Source organism: Pistacia vera, unplaced genomic scaffold (genome assembly GCF_008641045.1).
Source record: "Pistacia vera cultivar Batoury unplaced genomic scaffold, PisVer_v2 Contig240, whole genome shotgun sequence".
Lineage (NCBI taxonomy): Eukaryota > Viridiplantae > Streptophyta > Magnoliopsida > Sapindales > Anacardiaceae > Pistacia > Pistacia vera.
In genome coordinates, this window is record NW_022196047.1 from 440,715 (window position 1) to 463,166 (window position 22,452).

The following is a 22,452-nucleotide window of genomic DNA, read 5'->3' on the forward strand; positions in this document are numbered from 1 at the left end:
TTACATGGATGGATTTGAAAGTTAAAAAAAGATTTGTCCGACGGCCAATTTTTTTTTCCCGAATTCAGGGCTCTTAATACAGCGTTAAAAACACGCAAATATTTACCTCAACATTCCCTTGTTAACGGTCTAAATTCCTCATCCCTCCAAGTTTTTGATTTAGGGTTTTATTTCTTTTAACGCACCTGCAATCTTCAATGGCATATAATTTGTTTTATTTTTTTTAATTCAATCTCATTTATTCGGTGTTGTTTCCGAACCCTCACAATGTAAATCTCTAAACTCTTTAGTTCTTTTCTTTCATTCCCTTTTTTTTTTCTTTTTGTTTTTTCTAAGAAGAAATTTATTTCTCCATATTTGTTAATTTGAATGGTTTTGATATGAAGGGGAGTTATTAAATTGGAGCTTCCCTGTCCAAAAAGCGTTGATGGAATCACAGTCGATCCGGAGCCCGATTGGAGCTTTGAAGTGCTTTTGTCTGAGATTAATTCACTAGAAATAAAGCTCAATGTCTCTTCAACTGCTGTGCCTTTCACCAAAAAAAAATCAAGGTAATGCACTTTTTATATCTCTTCTTTAGATCCTTTGCGTGGGTTTCCACGGATGCAGTATAATGCATATCAATGAAAATATTTTGATGAGGAGCAGAATTGAATAATAGTATGTGATAATTATTTGTAAAAATTGAGTTATAAAATTTATGGATGTATTATAGTATTTTTGTTTAGCACTTTTTATAATTGTCTTGCACTGATTTTCATATTCGTGTGTTGTTTAAGGGTCGTGGGTATGCCTTTCTTTTTATACACAGTTAAAAATCATATAAAAACATGATTACGATTATTTATTCTTTGTATAGCTATGTTTAAGATACTATTACTACTCTTAAAGTCAATAGATATAATGTGTGTATTCTTACTCTTTTTCCTTTTTCTTTTCCCCTCTAATTAGAATCACCACTTTAAAGTAATAACCGATAATCACCATTTTAAAGTTGTTTTAAACTTCCAAAAATGTTAGAAAGAAAGTTTTAAGGCAAGTAAGGAAGTTAAGGAAAGGGAGTTCCTAGCCAGACTGAGAGATGGCAGAAAGCGGGCCAGTACATACTAGTGTATCTGGAAAAAAAAAAAAAAAAAAAAAAAAAAGAGAGAGAGAGAGTAAAGAGTTTTTGGTTAAGTAATTAAATTAAGAATGTGTTCAGCATATATCGTGATATATGGGACTAAGCAAATATATATAGAACCTACAGAAAGAAGTAATATAAGCAAATTTTTTTTTTTTTTTTTTTTTTTAATCTTGGCTCTGGAGGATCAATTGCCTGTCTATGATGTGGGTGGTTGAAGCAACAATGTAATTGAAATTATGAGTTTTAATTACTGTGTGGTTTTGTGTTTGTTTTTGTTTTAGAGGAATTCCAAATGGGAAAAGTGTTGAAAGAAAAGCCGGAGCTTTTGTTATGCGTTTATCGGATGATGAGATTGATTTCGATTTTGAAACTCAGGGTGAGGAGGTTCATAATCAAGGTCCAGTGGCAGTCAAACGATTTAGCTGTGATGAGCTTTATCTGAGGTATGCTTTCTTTTTTCATGGTTTTAAATTTGGATATCATTGCTGCTTGTGCACTTCTGGTGTATTGAAATTTTTTGTCCAATAGCCTTACTGTTGTTGGTTGATATTTTTGCTCTTAATATTACAAACATGATGAGAGTGTGATTTTGCTTTTGCCTTCAGTGAGAGCGATGATTCTGATGATGACAAAGAACTTGAAACGGCGCCATACTTGATGGATGAAGTGGGGTTAGCAGAAGGTGCTTTGGTTGAGCTAACCCATGAGCACCAGCTTGGAGTTAAGGTGTGTAGGATTATCTTATGGTTATTTAAGGGGTGAGCTTTGCAATTAAAGGATAATCCTTGAATTTTATTTTTTTTATTTTTTTTGGTGAGGGGAATAGTTATATCTGCGGATTTAACCTTTTGAGTTGTCAGGGGTAGTAGAATATTCTATTCTTTATTTGTGTCTTAGTGATCGGCTTCTTGAGCAGGAGGAGATTAGGAACCTGATTTCGACATTAGAGACAGAGCTAATGAGTGAAAATGAACAGTCTTCCTCTGCACTTGCTCAAGTTGAGAAATATAGAGACATGAGAAGGGAAATGGATAAGAAACTTGATACTCAATATCAGCGCAAAATGTAAGATCTAATTTTCTGTTTATTATCTAGAATTCTTCATTCCAGAACAGGGTTGAAATTACTGTTATCAATGTTCCAAGTGTCATGTTTCTGGCTGAATCATTCATTTCCGTATAATTTTAGCTTCATAGGTGGTAACATAATTTTACTTGTACATTTTACCAGTGCACCGTTCTCTATGACACCAGTGCCCTGTTCTCTATGACCTTCAACTATACAGCTTAGCAAAACCCGGGAAACATCTTTGCATCTGCCTGAATTTCATATGAGATATTTATTTATTTTTAAGTTAATTTTGGTTCTTCTAAGAAAGAGTTGTTGATGACAAAATAATTGAACTACAGTTAATCAATAATCCAGAGTTGGAGTTCTTTGAGATGTTTTAGATCATTATCTAGTGATTTAGAACTGCTGCATGTAAGAAGCTAAAACTTTTAGGTTATACAAGATAAAGGTAATGGGTTGAAGAAGACAAAAAAGTGTCTGCTAAACTTAGCTGCAGTTTTTTGCACCAATGTTTCAGGCTTAAATGCATGTTTAAGGTTTTTGTTTGAAACACATGCATCCATGCTCCCGCTTCCAAAATTGGTTATGAATACATAGTAAACTTTTTTCCGGAACTGTTGCTGTATAATGCGTTGTAATATTGATAAAGTATGATACATGGTATGCCTTTAATACCTTGTATTATTACTTTCTGGGTAGTTTCTTTACTAGTTAAAATCACTTGAAATTGTGGATATAGTTTTTGACATTTTTTCAAAAATCACTAGTGCAGAAGCACTTGATAATCATTTGACTGCTATCCAGCGAGATCATGAACTTAAATCACAAATTGAAGAAAGGAAAATAAGAAGTGATGCAGCTTACGAAGAGGCCAAGCGGAAGGAAAGGGCTCTTCAAGAAGAAAAACAACGTCAAGAAAAAATGAAAACAGAAGCAGAGGTTGTTAATCTGACTTATCAAGATATTTATAATTTATTTAATAAATTATAGATTTAGAATTTGTCTGCTTGCAGCAGTAGATGTTATTCTTTTTTTCTTTTTTGGTGGTTAAAGATAATATATTATCAGTTCTCGGCTTATGAGGTAGCTCAATTTCGTATCAATTGGGAGGGAGTTCTGGGATTGTTTTCTATAGCTTATGGGCTCTTTTGTCTGGGGGAGGTTTGGGTTGCTGCAGTTTATGTACAATGGTTTTCCCATCCTTGGTCTTTTTGTTATTTATGGACACCTTATCCATAAATGTATTTTCTCATATTTGTATTATTACAGCAGTTATTATGGATCTTGTTATGAAGTTGATCCAGTGTATGCGTCATTAGTGCAGATACTATGTAAGAGCTAGGAAACAAAATACATAATAAAGATTATATTTTGGATGCAGGCTAAAATTAGAGTTGAGGAGGCAAAAAAAGCTGCTTTAGAAGCTGAGAGGAGAGCAGTAAAAGAAGCTACAGAGAGAGAAGCTACTGAAGCCTCTCAAAGAATTACCCCTGCAGCATCTCAAGGTGAAGCCACAGGGCGCCAGATGGATGGTGGTTCAGTAATTTTGAATTCTCAATCCAAGGGATCCGGATCTGATAGAAAAAAGAATTCACAATCAGCAGGTACTTTGTCTTTCAATAGTGTTCTTGTAATTGTTGTCTTTCTCCCTTTATGTTTGTTTGTGCATGCGAAAGCTGTCTTTAATACTTTTGCCAAGGGGGATGTTACTTTACATTTGTCATCTTAGGTTTTGTCTCATCTGATGGCAGGTAAAATACTCAGAGCTGCAGAAAGTGCACTAAAGATGGAGCAGAACAGACTACAGAAGCTTAAAGAGTGTGATGAAAAGAATCAGGCATTGACATCAAGCTCCAATAAGGTATTTTAACCTAAACCATGTCAAGTTCTGAAAACTCTGAACTGTATTGCCTTTATAAATCAAATTGAATACATCTGTTTTTGCTGATGTTTACGCAACTTTCAAAAAATTGAATAACAGAATATTTGATTTGTAATAAATGCCATTTTTAAACTCTAGTTGCGGAGCTAATTGTTAGAACCTACATTGCCCTTGGGTTTTTTTTGGGCCTTTTCATGAATCTGCATTGCATTCTGTTTATCAGTTATTTATATGGTTTAATTTATGTTAGGATTTCAGCAGCCATGAAAGGCATATTTCCAGGCTGATAAGACAAATAAGGGGTACAAAAGATAATGTCAGGTAAGTTGAATGACTTCATTTGTGTTACAGATTATCCTGTAGAAGTTGTTAAAATAATTTTTATGTGTATTTCATTGCCTGCCTTTCCAATCCATGTTCTTGAAATTTTGTTTGACATACTACTGCAAGACTATATCAGTTTGTGCATTATCCCTTTTTTTTTTGTTTTTTTTTTTTTCAGTATTAGCAATTCTGGCCTGTATTTGTCAATTGGGCTTGCCTTGAAATAGTCGCATTGTTTGTCTTTGGGTTCATTGAGAATTTATTAATCTTAGGAACGTAGATACATGAAGTTCATACAGAACAATGTATTGAAGCACTAGCATGTCTTCCCACTTGTAGAGCTTGGATTAATTAACAAGTTCATTACATTGTGAAACATAAACACATGGACAAATGCAAACTCAAACTCAAACATAACTTGTCAGTATATAATTAGTAGAATAAAGAAATTTGAAGCAATACCTTTTGATTTAATACTATGTTGAGAAAGCATTAATCCTGCAAGTTTAAGCCTATGGATTTAGTGGTTACTTAATAGCTAGAATATTTTTCAAGACTGTGTTATGAGGATTGGCTTAGACTGGTTGGTTAGACTGATAATCTAGATTGAACTTATCAAACCAGTTGATTTATGGAATTCCATTTATGATGGTTGTACCTGGCTTTGATCTTTGTAAGAGACTGGATGAGTTCTTCTGCATTGATTTGTTTTTGTACCATGTTGAGGTCCATAGCATTAACAAGCTCTATCAATCATCATCTTACTCTTAAATAAACCATGTTTTTGACATTTCTTGTTGTTTCTTAGACATGAGGTATGTAGTAAGCCTCGGTTTTTATTTTCGTTAAAATTGTTTTGTTTCTTGCAGAACCAAAGCAAGTGAAATTATTAAGATTTTCAACAATCCTCTTTGTCCTCAATCTGTCAGCATTGCAGCTTTTGCAAAGAAGGTAACCACAGATTTTGTATCAGAATCCTGCATCATTTTTTTCATTGATTCATTTTCTTATTTGATCATTGAGAGAATTTAGAGAGCAGAAGAAGACTGTTATGGAAACATGTAAAAGATGATTGCAGATTCATTTGAGTGGAAAATTTAGTCATTTGTAAACTATTTGCAAACTAGGATTGAAGAACAGAATCTAGTATATAAGAATTCCACATTTTAGCATATCTGTCAAACCTACACATCCAAATAAGTGGAAGCTTATATAACGACAAGTTTAGGTTTATTAAAAGTGAAAGAAAATATGACTTAATACCTTTACTAATGAAAGAAAATTGGGTGTATTCACACACAATATTATATTCCCCTCCTCCAAGTTCATCGTAGGATTTTTTTCCTTAAACATTGATTGGAAGCCAATTGGAGCCTGTCACTGAGGCCTTTAGAGCACCAACTTTCCATTATTCTATTTAACCACAAGTGCACTCCTATTTCAACTATTAGTCATATTATTAGTTTCTAGCAATTTTCTATCTATTACTTGTGTATGTTAAGAAAGCTTAAAGGTAGTCTGACATTATCCCTGGTTTAATATTACAGGTCGTCTCCCATTGTGAAAGCCCTGATAATGCTGCTTTTGCTTGTGGCTATGTCATTGTTCTGGTTACTTCACAGGTATATTATGTTTGGTTTACTTATTTCTTAACATAAAATGTTTAAATTATTTTTGTTTCTGTCTCTCTAAATACAATATGGTATGTGATGTATTATTGTAGATTATACTTTTTCCTTTATTAGTGGGTTAGAAGAGGTTCTGAAAAGCTCATTACAACTACATCAAGCAAATTTGTATTATTATAAATTCAGCTCACCTTGAAACAGGTTGTGTCAATAGAGTTTATTTAAGTGACCATTGGATAAAAGGCATTGTTTTAAAACTCGACCCGTTGTGAGATTTGGTAAGGTGACCGGGTCACGGGTCGACCAGTCCAACAAGTTGGACCGATGATGTCAGCAACAAATTTAATTTTAAAAAAGTTGTTTAATCCTTTAAATCTTACTATATTACAAAAATACCCTTAAAAAATTTCAAATTAGTATTTAGAATTTTTATTTATTTAAAAAATGTTCAAAAAAATTACCAATTAATCCCTAAAATTTTGACATATTTAAAAACACCCCTATAAATTTCAATGAGACCTTATAAATTTGAAATATAGCAAAAACCCCCCTAAAACCTGAACCGGACTGGAGAGGCTGCCGGGTCCCGGTCCGACTGGTCCGACCGGCCGGTCCAGTTTGGGCTTTAAAAGAGTGATAAAAGGTCAAGATTCTAGGCCGGTCAAATCAGATTATATCACAAGTATTTCAGTGTTGTAGATGATTATGTATTATAAGGAGATATTTCTAAGTCTTAAGATTATGATAATTATCTGAGTTTGTTAATCAGGTACCACAAGTGATGGATCTTCTTCTTGGTGAGTTCCATAGAGCTTGCATCTACACTGTTCCAAAACATATAGTGTACTCAGAGGTAACTCAGCCTTCTATCTAAACAAGCCTATATTAATATTTGGAAATTTCATGTCGTATTGATTGTGTTTTAGTCATGTTTTGATTTGCTCCCCTATTTTATTGTCATCTGGAAGAAAATGGACCCGGACTCGTTACCCATAGTTGATCCATGGTAACAATATGGTGTGCCAAAGGCTTAAGATTGGCATCTTGCCCTCTGAGGGCGTGGGGGTGAAGAAGTCCTTTATCTTGACATTTTTTATTTTCAACTTAGGTCTTGCCTCAATTTAATAATGATTTGTAGTTCATAGTTCTACGATTGCCTCAGTTTAATAATGATTTGTAGTACATAGTTCTACGATTGCCTCAGTTTAATAATGATTTGTAGTTCATAGTTCTACGATTGCCTCAATTTAATAATGATTTGTAGTTCATAGTTCTACGATTTTCATATTAAATTGATATCTTCTAAACATCTCATTCTAATTAAGAGATTCTGCCATAGATTGATTTTATGTATAATTGGTCTCTCAAACCTTCTTATGTGCCAATTTTTATTTTAACCTCAACATGAAATTGAGTGGCAGCAAGTATTTACCAGACAGTATTTTGGAGAGAGTGCATCTTAACCTGCTCCTGTTTAATGTTTTTTATTTGAATTTCTCCTGAAGTTGCAATTACATCACCTTATTACTATTTATTCAAATTAAGTTATTACTGGTTCAGTCTGCATTTGAATCTAAAGATGCTTATTACAAAATTCTTGGATACCGAGAAGAAGATGGAAAAATTGAGAGTCTTGAGGATTATTTGAGACGATTGGAATCCTACATGAGATTGTATGCTGCACTCATTCAGGTTTGTCACTCCTGGTACTTTGCTTCATGCTGTACTATTTACATACAGTCATGGACATTTGAATCTAGTTGCGTTTTTGCCATAGTGATACCTACTCCTAGAATTTCAAGTAATTAAAACAGCAGCAGCTGATGAAGAATGCTTTGTTTTGGCAGACAGAAGTGCAGGGTGTACAAAACACACATGGCTTGGAAGAAGGTTGGACATGGCTTGCAAGGTTCTTAAATACTGTGCCTGCCAATATATACACTGCTGTTGCATTGAATGCATTCCTGCAAGTAAGTTACAAATACATGCTGGTCAATAATATCTTATTGTTTTGGCAATGTGACCAACACATCAATCACCATTGGGTGTGTATCTTTCTTAACTATATGCTATTCAAGATGTACTTTAAAAAATGGGCTGGTAATGCCTGGGTATTCTTATAGTGGTATTGAAAATCCAGGGCGTATAAATGAATTTTATTTTCCACAGATGGCAGGTTTTGCTCTCTTTCGCAAATATAAATCTCAGTTTAGGAAGATGATCAACATAATCTCTGACAACTTTCTGAATGCATTGAGAGCACGAGAAGACTCAAAGCTGAAGCCAGTGATTGCGGGGATTCAATCTTATATAGAAGATAAAAAATTCCTTGAGGAACCTGAAGGGAGGACTTTGCAGGCTTCATTACTATCAAGTACAATGGTTCCAGATTCAGAATACCAAGAGTCTTATAGCGGATACCACCCAGAATACCAGGAGTCATACGGTAGATACCAGCCAGAATATCAGAAGTCGTATAGTAGATACCAGTATTATTGACATAACTTTATTGTGATGTATATCTTTAGTCTCGATTGGAGAGAATATCCCAGAAAACTTTTGCATATATATAATAAATTTTATGACAATAATAGAGGAAGGCACAGGAGTCCAGCCGCGGCACATGATATGGATCATCTTTCAACCGCGTTGCACTTTGAGCTTTCCGTTTGCTGTTTAGGGTGAAGCTTCTTAAACTTGATCTGGCAACCATTTCCTTCTGTTTCGTAGGGCTGTTTGTATTGTACTAAAAATGTAAAATTTCCCTGATTTGTTATGGTTGTATCCAGTACTGAAATGGGTGTTTGATGTTTTCATTTCATCTACTACTTTCCTTAATAAAATAGCATCAGGGGCAATGTTAACTTTTCACAACCAACCCGGCAAATGACTGGGTCAGGTGATCGAGTGCTGGGTTGACCGGTCTAACCGGCCGATTGGACTGATGATGTTAGAAAACATGTTTACTTTATTTAATCAACTATAAAATAGTTTTTGAGATTGAGTGAGCGGAAACCCAACATCAACCCATCTCAATTCACACTTCTCAACTCTCATTTCATTGAGTGTGTCTGTAAACTCGACCCACTGATTTATCATTTGGCAACCCCTTTTTGTCTGCTAAATTGCAATGGTATTGGCGAAGCAAGGTTCTGAAACCTGACCTGGGATGTCACTCAGCCAAGGGTTGGGTCCCGATTTGCCCGGTCCGATGGTTAAACTGATGAAAGTTTGAAATCTTACAAACACATCCCTAAAAATTTCCTGTAGGTTTGAAATCTATCAAATACACCTTTGTGATTTGACCCTAAATTGATTTTTTCGGCCAAATTTTGGTTGATTCTGGTGGCCAAAATTCAATCTGACACTACCACCTAAACCATCATCCTCTACTCTACAAAACCTCTAAATTCAAAACTTGGTAGCCCCTTATTCGCCGTTCGTGACTTGCGAACAACGTTGCGATTGGGTTGATTTTTTCACCCAAATTTCGATATATTCTAGCATCCAAAATTCAATTTGACAACACCACCTGAACTACTGGCCTCCACTCTACAAGACCCATCTAACCCCAGTACTTGGTAGCCTCCCATTCGTCAGTAGTGACTCGCGTATTGGGTTGATTTTTTCGGCCAAATTTTGGCTAATTTTGACGTCCAAAATTCAATTTGACACTATTCCTCGAACCACCAGCCTCAAGCCTCAACTTTACAAAAGCCCTCTAACCTCGGCACTTGAAAGCTCCTCGTTTGCCCGCGATCAGATTATGGATTTGGTGAATAGTTAAAAATAATAACTAGGACCGGAGAGGGCACCGGTCAACGGCCTGATCCGGTTTTCAAAACCTTGTGGTGAAGAACATCAACATCTCTCTCTTCATTTAAATATTTTATCTTTTTGTTTTACCATTTCTCATTGTAAAAGAAAAACAAATCAAAAACCCCTCTTTATCAACTCATCAACTACTAAACAAACGAAATTTTTTACTCTCCAAATGCCAAAACAATTTGCACACAAATTAAACACAACACAAATCCAATCTCCTTTCTCCCAAACTTCAAAACCACCAAACATACACGATAAACACAATAAAAGCAGCCTCTCTTTGCCTGACATAACAACCATGCCTTCTTCTTTAGATAATCTTAAATATATTCAGTGTAGATTCCCTTATAATTAAGCTGGGACATTGTAATATTTTATGGCTTCAAGCCAAAAATTTCAGATTTGCAGGGACAGAGAACAAAACAGTAAACACAGAATCAGAAAAAGTCTAAGAAGCATAAAGTCTGCAGTTGTAGGGAAAACCTCGGCGGACGGCAACTGTAGGGCGGCTAGCGACAAACGGATTCAGCACAATGTAGCTTCGATCGAAGAAATGAGTGAAGAACTGAAAATGCCGAAGACCGAAGTGAAGACGAAATGAAATGCAAACGACAAACCTCGATGAACGACGACTGTAGGGAGACCGACGGCAGACGGATTCGACACATCGGTGGTCGATCAAAGAAATGGGTGAAGAACAGACTGGTGGAAGTAGATGTCTACTGAATTAGAAATGAAATTGAAAAAGGTNGGATTCAACACAATTTAGCTTCGATTGAAGAAATGAGTAAAGAACTGAAGATGCCGAAGACCGAAGTGAAGACGAAATGAAATGCAAACGACAAACCTCGATGAACGACGACTGCAGGGAGGCCGACGGCAGACGGATTCGACACATCGGTGGTCGATCAAAGAAATGGGTGAAGAACAGACTGGTGGAAGTAGATGTCTACTGAATTAGAAATGAAATTGAAAAAGGGTTTCCAATTTACAAAATGCATTTAACCCGGTTTTGTGCCAAAAACGGTAGGACGGACGGTAAGCTACAGTAACACAAAGTGAAATGCATATACCGGTTTTTATCCCTTTGAAACCTGGCCCAAGCTTCAGTTCTCGGTTAAACCGGTCCAACCAGTCCATCCAAGCCGGGTTCGAAAACATCAGGGGTATATCACTGTTTTAAAATCCAGACTGGACCGTCCAACCGGTTGGATCGGGAACCGGTCACGTGTCCAGTCGAGTCAAAATCAAACCCGTTCTTATGCATTAAACCGCTTTAACTCGGTCAAAATTCGGATAAAGTCAATGACTGCCAGTCCAACAACCAGTCTGATTTCAGAAACCCCTAACCCTATGCAAACGCGCAACCCATTCCATTGATTTCCTTTCTCTGTTTCTCAGCTTCTTCTCCTTCCTCAGTTTCTCTATTAAAATTTCTCAGATTTATCAGCTTCTCTTCGAAAATTTCTCTCTGAAATCCCACTCAAATCACAATCAACTCCACTCCCTAAGTCTGAAATCGAAACTGAACTCCCTCGCCGAAAATCGACGACGTCTTCCTCCCTTACCAGAAATCAAGCTGAGGAGGGGTAGAGGGCGGCACTGTTGTGGCGTCGCTCATAGTGAGGGTAGAGCACGACGACGTTGTTCACTGCAAGGGGAGAGGACAACGACATTGCTCACGGCGAGGGAAGAGAATGATAGCGTCACTCACAGTGAAAGGGAATGGACAGTGACATCATTTGCTGTGAAGGAAGAGGATGGTGGTGTGACTGATTGGGAAGGGAAGGGACGGCAGCGGTTTGGGTAAAACACGAAGGGTAAAATTAATTGACTTTATGTAGTAGTAGCTTCGTAAAGGAATCTGCGTGAAACTTACGATAGAAAAAATGTTATATAATAAAACAAGAAGAAGAAGAAGAGAGTGAGATCATGTGAGTCCCACTTTTGTTCTCTCTCAACTCTTATTGACTGTATCAAAGTCTTACAGCCCACGCCTGTCGGGAGGGGCTGACCCGTGAGTGATATTTCCTAGACTAGTGTGTGATAATGATCTTAAAGCATGTGCTTATGCTATTATAATATAAGACCCCTAAGCTTATATATAATAAACAAGTATTTGAACATGACATTATTCCTTTTCAAAGATTGTTTACGATACGGCACAAGAAATGCACTGCTCCATTTGTTTTGTTCTTAATTAATTACGTTAGATCGTCCATATGATCTTGTGGTTTTCCGTTGGGTGGTGCGTCACTCACAGTGAAAGGGAGTGGACAGTGGCATCATTTGCTGTGAAGGAAGAGGACGGTGGTGCGACTGATTGGGAAGGGAGGGGACGGCGACGGTTGAGAGTGGTTTTATCCTCTTCCTTCGCATTTCGCTGTGAGGGAAATGGGGATTTCGACTGAGAGTGGTGGTGGAAGAGGAAGAGGATAGACGATGGTTGAGATTGGCAATGGGGTTGTGAGTGGTGGTGGAAGAGGATAGACAGTGGTGGTGGTTATGGTTTGTTATTTGAAAGGGAATTGGAGTTTTTGATTTAGTGAACCCCTTTGTAAATATAGTCTTTCTGTTTTACAAAGGTGTTTTGAACTTGTTGCTGTTACTGGGATTATGAGTTTCAAGTGTCATTTTAGTTTTGTTAAGTTGTACATCAAATGTTCACGGTGTATTGTTGAGACAACCTATGGAATAAAATATTTCTTTTTAGGTATTTTGTCATATGTTAATTTCTCTAATAACTGGTTATTATTTGCACAAATTAGAAGATGTCTACTCTCTAATAACTGGTTATTATTTACACAGGTTTTTTTAAATGTGTTGACATCATCATGCTATGTGATGACATCACCGGTTCAATCGATTAAACCGTGACCCAAACAGCAGAACAAATTACCCTCCAGTCCGGGTTTTAAAACAGTGGGGTATATTAGAAAAATTTTACTTTATTTATTTTTTTATTTCATGAAGTCCATGTATTATAGGATTTCTGCTGTAGGATTTTTGTCACGCCTGGCTATATGAAGGCATAAATGATTAAATGCCACTACTGAAACTAGTTATAAGTGTATTTTGTCCAACAAGCACAAATGGAACTTGACAACACCAAAACTATACTTCATTTACATCAAAACAAAATGAAAGCTTACAAAACTCCACAATCGCAAGCTCACAATATTAAATTACATATTATCAAAACTGAATAAAAGAATGTCGACTAGACCAAAGACTCTCAATACTCTAATTCTTTATTTATGTACAAACTCATCCTATTATTAGCCAAAAGCAGGCCTCCACAATAAAATAAAAAAAAAAAAAAAAGGCTAAGGACTTGAAATGTATGGACACTTTTATGGTTTATCTTTTAAAAAAAATAAATAATGGACAGAGTCCTTCCACCAGCCACCCTCATCAAATGTTTCTAAGATTAACTCTTTTTGAGATTACAACCGCCCCACTTGGACTTATCTCCTACCAGGCAAAGCAGTTATGTCTCCCTTATCTTACGCCAACGTTGCACCAAATAAAGAAAGCCCCTGCACGTTTTAACTAATGTTTTAGCTTGCAATGAAGTCTTATCTAAAAACTATTTTTTCTTTTCCAAGAAACATAACCATGCATGATAAGCACAGATGATTAACCTTTTTCGGCCATAGGGAACTGAGCATTTGACTTGGCTGTACCAAGCCAAGCACGTTATTAGACAGTGCAACAAAGCTGTTTAATAGAGCTGATTCTAGTCTGGATATGATCCGACAAATGGGGCATAACTGGAGGTCTTCACCACATTCACAGCAAGTCTGAGCAAAAAGAAGAGACCAACTCAATTAGGTTTAATATAATTATGCAAGTAATGTCATGGTCAAATAAAGTGGAGGATATACAAAGTAGTTATTTACCTGAGTCCACAGCCAAGGCCATGTCCTTTGGATTAGTAAGACAAATGGGGCATAACGCTCGAGTCACCAAAAAAAAAAAAAAAAAAAAAAACAAAAAAAAAAAAAAAAAAAAAAAAAAAAAAAAATTGAAGAGTTAATGCCCTTAAGTTAATTCAGATAATTGGTTAGAACAATGATTAAGGTAACAAGATAATGACATTGACAACAATAAAAATAGCAAAAAACCTGATTTGGTAACAATTCCAACATTGTACAGAATCTGAATTGATAGCAAACTTACTTAAATTAACCATATTATCTTTCATGGAACAGACTGTATACCTGGTTATCATATAAAGAACTTGAAGATGGTGCTGTGCTGACTGGTGTATCATATCCAGAATGAGCAGGCTCCTGTGCTTCATATCCAGAATAGGGAGGTCTAGATTGCTGAAAACTGCTTGAGCGTGATGGTGGTTTTGAGCTTCTGCCGTTGAATGATGATGCATTATAGAGAGGCGGGGGAAGAGAAACCCTGTCTGGAGCATTTACTCCCTGCTTGCGGCTTTATAAATGGAATAGAAAATAAATGGAATATTTCATATTTTAAAAATAACTCAAAATGAAATGTGAACCAGTAAATAAATAAATAAACCCTCTATGTTAAAATTAGATAGTTACCCTAGTATGCCAAGCTCAATAGTTGCTTTATATTGAGAAGGTATTTCCATCAATGCTGAAAGAGCAAATTCCGTCTGCTTCCTGGACGGATCCATGTTCTTTGACATGATCTCTGTGAAGTTCACAAACTAGCAAGAAAAAAGAAAAAGAAGTAAGGCTTCCCTATTAAGCTTATTGGACAAAATGAGTCATTATATTTCAGCAAGTAAAAGAGACCAGCTACTGCTTACCTGAAAATTATCGAATGCCCGATAAGGGATGTTATCATCAAACTCCTTCATCATGTCCCAAGGCCCATCTCCAACACCGACTAAAACTATTGACAAAGGGAATTGGCTGCAAATAAACAAGGACGTAAGTATGCATTTGGCAAGCTATAAGTAGCAAGTTTCTGAAGCCTACCTTGCTTTAACAATTGCATCAATTGTCTTTTGCTCTTGCGGGCTTAGTTGACCGTGCTGTGTATCAACACTTCTTGTAACCTAGCACAAGAAAATTTTTGTGAGACAAAAGTACTACAACAGAAACTAGGTAAGTAAAAGCCATCCTAGTATATATATTATTCACCCGGAAGGGGAAAACTAGGATCACATAGGTATACATAAAGATTAAAATTGAAATACGGACTAAAAAATTTCTTTTCATTTACGAGCATTCCCCTTTGCCAATCAATGACAAAATCACTAGAACTGATCACAGCTTCGTTGATTTGAAACATTTCTCCCTCCTGAAGTCATCTAAATCATTTTAACTAAGATTGAACTTCTTGAGAAAGCAATCTTGGAATACTTTATTCAATTTTTGCACAGTTTTTGTTACTTGTTACCTCAATTATGCACAGCAGTAAAAATGTCAAGCTTTCCCATTCCAGTACTTCTCACACCCAATTTGTGGTCAAGCATCAGTTGTAACTTGTAACTAATAAGCATTATCCCCCAATATGCTCGAGTGTTTGTCAGGGAAACTTAGATTTTAGTCTGATTCAGATATGTCCCAAGGATTTGCCTCATACAAAAACCTTAGTACTTCAATTCCTGTAGAATTGTTTTGTAAACTCTGACCGAATAATTAATATGTACTACAAATTATATTCATGGTATCAGAATTTTCTAATTCTGGAATCTAAGAATAATAGTCATCAGAATGTCCTGTTCTATTCTTGCAGATCCTATGGGAAAAAATTCTTATACGGAAGGTTATAAGCCTGGTAAAATTCCATCAGCCATCATGGCACTCTTGAAACAAGACTTGAAAACTGGCTCAAGACCTAATTTATTATACTTGCTGTTGGAGTCTCACATCGACTAGGCACGCTTGCAAACAATAATTTCTCATTAAAGCAAGTTTTCCACCTTAAGAAAATTACCTGCCCATCAGCAATTATTAGCAAAACATGGTACTGGCCACCACTTTGCTCAACAATGGTCATGGCCATATCAATAATGGGTGCAAATGAAGTTGGTCCTGTGATGAGAAAACATAAAACACATCTTATAAGAACCAAGAGGTTAAACTTCCAGAATACCATAAACAAGTCGACCAAATCAGTGGAAGCAGGCACCTGCAAGTCGAAGGCTGGGAACAATTTCTCTATACCGTTGCAGCACTTCCTCAAATCCGTTACAGAATCTCTCATCTGGATAGAAACTAAAGACATCTTGATCATGTGTTGATGCTGCAACAAAATTTAAGAGACAAATATCAGCTCCAACACCCAAACATCATTCTTCCTTGAAGAAGATACTAAAGACAATGGTTCACTATGGTATGTTACCATCTCCAAATCCAAAACAAGGAATTAAATTATCCTCGTCAAAAGCGGATAAAGTCTGTCCAATAATGGATATTGCTTGTTCATAGGGATTTTGACCATGTCCAATGTGATGCAAACTTCTCCGGTTGAATGACCTTGCACCTGATTCATAAAAACGGTTAAGCTAGCTGAATCAGATCATTATAGAAGTTGAAAGCATCAAGATGACACTAAACCTGTCCATTCATTGCTCTTTGTGAAATCTATACCAACAATGAGATTAGAAGACTCCAAGCCGGCATGTGCAAGAGCAGAAGTAACCTGTGAGATTAATCACCCTCATTATATTCAAATGTAGAACCATTTTACAAATGAAATAATTTCAGTAAGCTAAACTGCGCAGCAGTATTGAATAAAGGTGCATTAAAAAAAAAAAAAAAAAAAAAGAATGGGAGAAGAAGAAATAAAGCGCATAGTTTTTATCAATTAAATTGGATCTTCCTAGAATAAGGAAATATATTTTTCCATTTTTCCAATTCTAAAATTAATTCCTGGCATCCCCCTCAATCATATCATCACCTCCAAAAAGTTTTCATATATACTGTTGTTGACAACTAAACTTAAGTCAGAGCAAAATCCCTGCTTTTGGTCATCATCAGATTCTCATTCCTCCTCAAAACCATGTGACCATCCCGCCACTTAATTCATAAAATAAAAACCAAAACAACCTTAAAACATCAAAAGTTACATAAGACTAACCTGTTCCAAAGTCTGGTAGTTATCATCTATCCTTGAATACTTCCTATCTAATCTCCTTTGAGGCTGGGGCGTTTGTGATCCATAATTATATGAGGGTGGAGGCGCATAGTGATGCTGGGGCGTAGTGTAATATGGGCTCTGTGGTGGATATGACGATGGCGGGTAGCCGTAATTGTTCCACGAAGAAGAGCTAGCAGATCCTCTTGAAGAATAATGTCTCCCAGTCGACCCTTTCGAGCTTTTACCTCCCATCACCAACAGAATCTACTCAAAATACAACTAAAAAACTTTATTCCCCGAGGAAACGATTTATATAACTTCACCAAATAAACAGCCTTAACAAGGCATTTATACATCAAAGTTCTTGACTTTATCACAAACCCAATTGAAATACCTGGAATTTGCTAAAAATTCGTAATGAATGACTGAGCAAATAGAAGAATGAATGGTTTATCAATATGACAATGAAATTAAAAACGAAATTTCTGCATAGAAAAACTAGGCATATGAAACAAAGACCAAAAACTTAAAAAAACGGCCGCTTAACATGACTTGTTCAAACAGCGCCGACCATTGTTGAAAATAATTACTTGTAAACTGAAAACTTAACGATCAAGAACTTGATGAAATTCAAAACTCCAAAGCCAGAAGAAATGCTACCTGGGTATTGTATTGTAAGGAGAAATAAACACGCAAGAAGAGACTACCGGTCTAAAATAATAATTCACATACGTACCCTCACCAACAACAACAAGAAATACTGCTTGCACAGAGAGTCAACTTTTAGAGTTTTAGTTCACTATTTCAACTCAATCAATTGGGTTAATTTAAATACTAGCAATAGTGAATTATTGAATCCAGTATAAATTAATGATTAATATGAGACAGTGACCCCAAAATTCCGGGTCATCAGCTTTCTTAATAATAATATATAAATTTTAATTACAATTAGGCCAATAATACAAGAGTATATTCTAATCATGATGTCAATATGTACTTTGGCTTATGAAATTCCCATTAATTTAATCCTTGTAGATTTATGGGGATAATTTTCCATTTTAAACTTTCAAATAAAAAGATATTTATGTTTTAATAAATAATAAATGATGTCAAAATCTCAAAAGAAAATGACATCATAAATTTATATAATAAAATAATAAAGTTTGGAGACAAAGTAAAGGAGTTGGTGAGGAGGAGGCAAAGAGTGTGAACCTATCTTTTTTGGTGGAGTGCTTTTGACAGGAAACTTCCCTCTAGTCAAGTCAACTCTCTGATTGTGAGTCAATTTGATTTAGAAGTTCTAGAATATATATATATGTGCGCAATTTTATATTTTCCTTCTTTCTATTTAAATTAATTTTATTTATAAAATTATTCAAATTTATTGTCCAAGTTACTACAACTTAAATTTTAACTTTTAATTTAGAATATACAAAATTTCAGGTTGATGTTAAAAATAAAATTAATTATTTTTAATATAATAAACTAATTAAAATGAGTGGATTATGGTGACTGATCATGAATTAATACCATAATTTAAAAAAAAATATTATATATAGATAAAGTTGTCTCAAAATGTTGGCCATTGAATAATTTATTTAAATAAACAATTGAAAATAATATAAGATGATAAATTAGACATCGCAAATGGGTGGGTACAGGGAAAACGGTTACAAGTCAAATGGGTAAAGGAATGTAACACCCATACCCGACCTTGTGGGTACCGGTGAACCTGTGGGTCACCCGTTTTTTCCAAATATATTTTTTCTTTTGCCCTGGTTTGTTTTAATCTTTTGAATCATTTTTATGTTTTCTTATTTGGATTAAAAAACCGTATATGTATTTTTTTATTATAAAAATTATTTTGAATCAAATAAGATTTTTTTATTAAAAATAAAAAAGTGGGTGTGACTTGTTTTCTATTATCCTATTCTAATATTTTTTCAACTTTATACAACTAAAAATAATTACATTTCACAATAAAAGTTTATATAAATTAACAAAAACACTCACACCCACCCAAGCCACTACTAGTTGTTAGCAACCACCACTACCATTGTCAGCCACTGTCGATGTCGGAAGATGCATGACCGGTCAGATCTAGTATGTCATGTGTCGACCTAACTGTTTCCAGCTAGATCTATGACCAGAGATCTGGCTGTTGACGGCTAGATATATATGGTTGTCATTGACGGCTAGAAATCTGATAAAAAAAGGTCAAATTGATGTACGACTGGCCAAATCTAACCTGTCGTGTGCCATTTCGGCAACTTCTGGTAGCCGTCCAATGGTGGTGGCTAGTTGCCGACAGTTTTTGGGTGGTTAGAGGTGTTTTTGTTAATTTATAAACTTTTATTGTAAGAAGATGTTTAGCTAGATTAATAAATATAACGGGTTAAAAATTAACCCAAACGCTTTCAAAAAATATTTAAAAAAAATGTATCAAACAATTATTTTAATTTTAAAATATTATTCTAAATACATTCTCAAAATCCTATCATATTTGATTTAATCTTATTTGATTATATCATATTTACATAGTTTTTCAAAATAATATTTTTTTCAAATAATCAATCGGCCTTTTGATTTTGATTTTGATTTTTTAATTTAAGTCTTATTAATTTTTAATTTTTAAAGAGATGAATGTGATTGTTGGTTTGTGAAATAGGTTCTTTGTTCTCTTCTTATCCTTTGTGTCCATGGAGGAGGGTTTTCTTTGTTTTTTTTCTCTATGGCGGTGATGGTGGTTGAGGATTACTTAGATCTGGGATTCGGCTTCCTTTATTGTTCTATCTTGTAGTTGAATTTTGGTGTAATTGATTTAGGTTTGGTTTGTTTATTGAGCAACAGGGGTTATTACAGATGTAGCAATTCAAAGGGGTGTTTGGCCCGTAAACAAGTGGAGCGAAACAGATCGGATCCGGTTATGTTCATAGTAGCATGCACAGCAGAGCACAATCACCTAGCAGGCTAGCACCAACCAACCGAAACTCACTCGGCGGCAGCACGCGCCAGAAACCCGTGACGCCTCAAGGCCAAACCACCACCACCAGTAGTGACTCTAACAAACCCCCTTTTCTTCAGACAAAAAATGGTTTTGTATGTGTTGAGGCCATTAGCGAGTCTTGTAGATGAAAAGAGAATCAGTTGTGTTTTATTAACGTATACCAGTAAAGTAGCAGTGTAGCGTAGTAATGAAATCTTCCTCTTTTTACGTTTAAATGGATTGATGGCTAATTAGTTATAGCACTTAAATTTTGGAGTTCTTAGGAAATTAAACTTGTTCGGATTATTGTGTTCTTTATGATATCTGTTAAGGCTAATATGATTTTCATTGCTGCTTCTGCTCGTATGTGATTTACAGATGATAGCAGATTGTGATTTCGAACATTCACATGCTACATATCATTCTTGGAGCTGCATACGCTTAATTGTTTTGTTTATTTCATATCCAGGTCGAAAGGGTAATGCTGGAAATATGGGAAAGAAAGGGAGTTGGTTTTCCGAAATCAAGAGGGTTTTTGTGGCCCACTCCAAGTAGAAACTAGCCAATGTAAGTGATCCTAAATTCTGGTGTGTGTTGTGAAACAGTTGAAAGGAAGAGTGAATCTTTTTGGCTAATTCTTCTCTGATTCTTGATCATACTGCAGGATTCAGATAAGAAAAGGCATTTCTCTAATTTTTTTTTTTTTTTTTTAATTTTGCTCATGTATCACCCGGCCCACCCATAAAAATAACGGGCGGACTGGGTAATTTTCCCACGGGTATTTATAAAGATTATGGGGATACCCATGGACCCATAGATACAAATCCCTTTTTTTGCCAGATCTAATGATGTGGAAAATGTTGACTTTTTTTTTTCAACTTTCTCTTACAACTTTACGAGGCAGTTTGTATTTAATCAGTTCACGATTGATCTCATCTGATATATAAATTATAACTTACAAATTGCATTACTCCTAATGTCCTAATGATAATTGTTGAGATGAAGAGTAATTAAGATAATACCCTGTAAAACTTACCACCTAAGTGCAATTGAAAGATGGAAAACACGAGAGTTAGCCAACCATACCAATACCACCCTTCCTCATAAACATGTGATACTCATTATATATTTATATTATTTGTGCTTAATGGTCTGTGTATAAACATGTTTTTCATACTAATTAACAATTATAATGCGTTTGACGCCCTTAGTTATCAAAGTATAATTCTAGATTCTGCATTATTTAATCTTTGGGTTAATTAAACACTAACTAATTGTTAGGAATATTTCTATTATTAAATCACTTTTGAAATATCGCACTGCTCATATGCAACATGTATAAATGAATTTCCCAAATTATAAATGTTGTCATTAGAATTATTTAATTAGCTATCAATTGAATTAAATTTTCTCATGATCTGGTTAGCTAGTTAGTAAAAAGGAAGACAAAGAATTGACTGTTTCCTGCGCAACGAAACCCTGGATTTATTTGGAACTACAAGTGGCACTATAAGATAATAGTGACGCGGGAGCATAAAAGAAAAAGAAATTAAATTAAATTAATTATACTTATATTAACTTTTGTTTTGTTTCACATGGGAGAGATATGCTTTACTTTTTCACTTGTGAGGTTATAAATAAAGTCTTATTTTGTCCTTTGTAATCATCCTTGAATATTATTAAATATGTTTAGAGTTAAAACATTTGTTTTCTCTTCCTATTTGAGGTTATAGTTATCTTTGGTTTAGCTAACCAAGGTGGTTGTAAACCCCGTGTTATTATTCTGATGCCCTAAGGTATGAAATTTACCTTTTCAAGTAATTTTCTTTTTTTTGAATGGAAGGGTAAAATGGTCAATTTACATGTATTTCAAGATGTGACTATTATAAAGTGTAAGGGGTGATGTCATTGAAGAGAAATGAGGGTAGAATGGTCATAAAATTGATTGATATGGTTAAATGGCATAAACGGTAACCAAGGGTAGAATGGTCTTTTCATACAAATCCATATGAAATAAGTATCCATAAAAGTGCACCAAGGGTAAATTAGTCATTTATCTAATGGGATTGCTTAATTGTTAAATGTTTTAAAGAAGTCAAATGGCATTAAATTAGTGCTAATCATTATGTTGTGGTAGAAATGATCAAAACGCCCTTATATGAAAAATTTATGCCAAATGACCCTTATATCTAACTTTTATTAGCCAATCACATTATAGTAACAATGGAATAAATATTTACAAGGTTTTAAGAGAGAGTAGTCGGCCTTATACACCCCAAATGCATCATCTTCTTCTTCATCTCTCAAATCCACCATAAAAGCCACTAATCCAAGTATTTTATTCTCAAATTTTCTTAGGATTTCAAGTTGATTTTCAAAGGAGATCACCATCCACACTTAAAGAACTTCAATTTTAGGGTTTAAGGTGAGTTTCAAAACCCTAGTTTTTCTGATCTTTAAGTTAAAAGAGCAATTCATAAGTGGTTATGTGTGTAAGGTAGAAAGGGTGAACCTTTGGAGCCAATGAGGAGTGTCT

The 22,452-nt window shown here is 35.1% G+C and overlaps 2 protein-coding genes across 7 annotated transcripts; one reads left to right on the top strand and one right to left on the bottom strand.

The window, feature by feature from the left end:
- Positions 1-21: 21 nt before the first annotated feature.
- On the top strand, positions 22-8,911 carry LOC116131745 (protein GLE1). The gene is made up of 15 exons (XM_031417416.1): positions 22-269; positions 387-551; positions 1,408-1,569; positions 1,732-1,852; positions 2,043-2,191; positions 2,965-3,136; positions 3,579-3,801; positions 3,949-4,058; positions 4,330-4,400; positions 5,273-5,354; positions 5,951-6,025; positions 6,801-6,884; positions 7,592-7,723; positions 7,879-8,001; positions 8,201-8,911. Coding segments are annotated over exons 1-15 (2,001 nt in total). The 5' UTR covers positions 22-267; the 3' UTR covers positions 8,531-8,911.
- Positions 8,912-13,720: 4,809 nt separating this feature from the next.
- Positions 13,721-17,762, bottom strand: LOC116131734 (E3 ubiquitin-protein ligase RGLG2-like). 6 transcript variants are annotated; one of them, XM_031417398.1, is made up of 11 exons: positions 17,667-17,762; positions 16,931-17,194; positions 16,408-16,492; positions 16,193-16,333; positions 15,980-16,093; positions 15,785-15,882; positions 14,821-14,900; positions 14,649-14,754; positions 14,419-14,546; positions 14,081-14,302; positions 13,721-13,814 (listed from the first exon to the last, which is right to left on the bottom strand). In XM_031417398.1, exons 2-11 carry the CDS (start codon positions 17,180-17,182, stop codon positions 13,751-13,753), a joined length of 1,290 nt encoding a protein of 429 aa, XP_031273258.1. In that variant the 5' UTR covers positions 17,183-17,194; positions 17,667-17,762; the 3' UTR covers positions 13,721-13,750. The 6 variants fall into 6 exon arrangements, with proteins under 6 accessions (XP_031273258.1, XP_031273261.1, XP_031273263.1 ...); XM_031417401.1 differs by having other exon boundaries at positions 17,638-17,712; XM_031417403.1 differs by lacking the exon at positions 17,667-17,762 and adding an exon at positions 17,521-17,630.
- Positions 17,763-22,452: the final 4,690 nt, after the last annotated feature.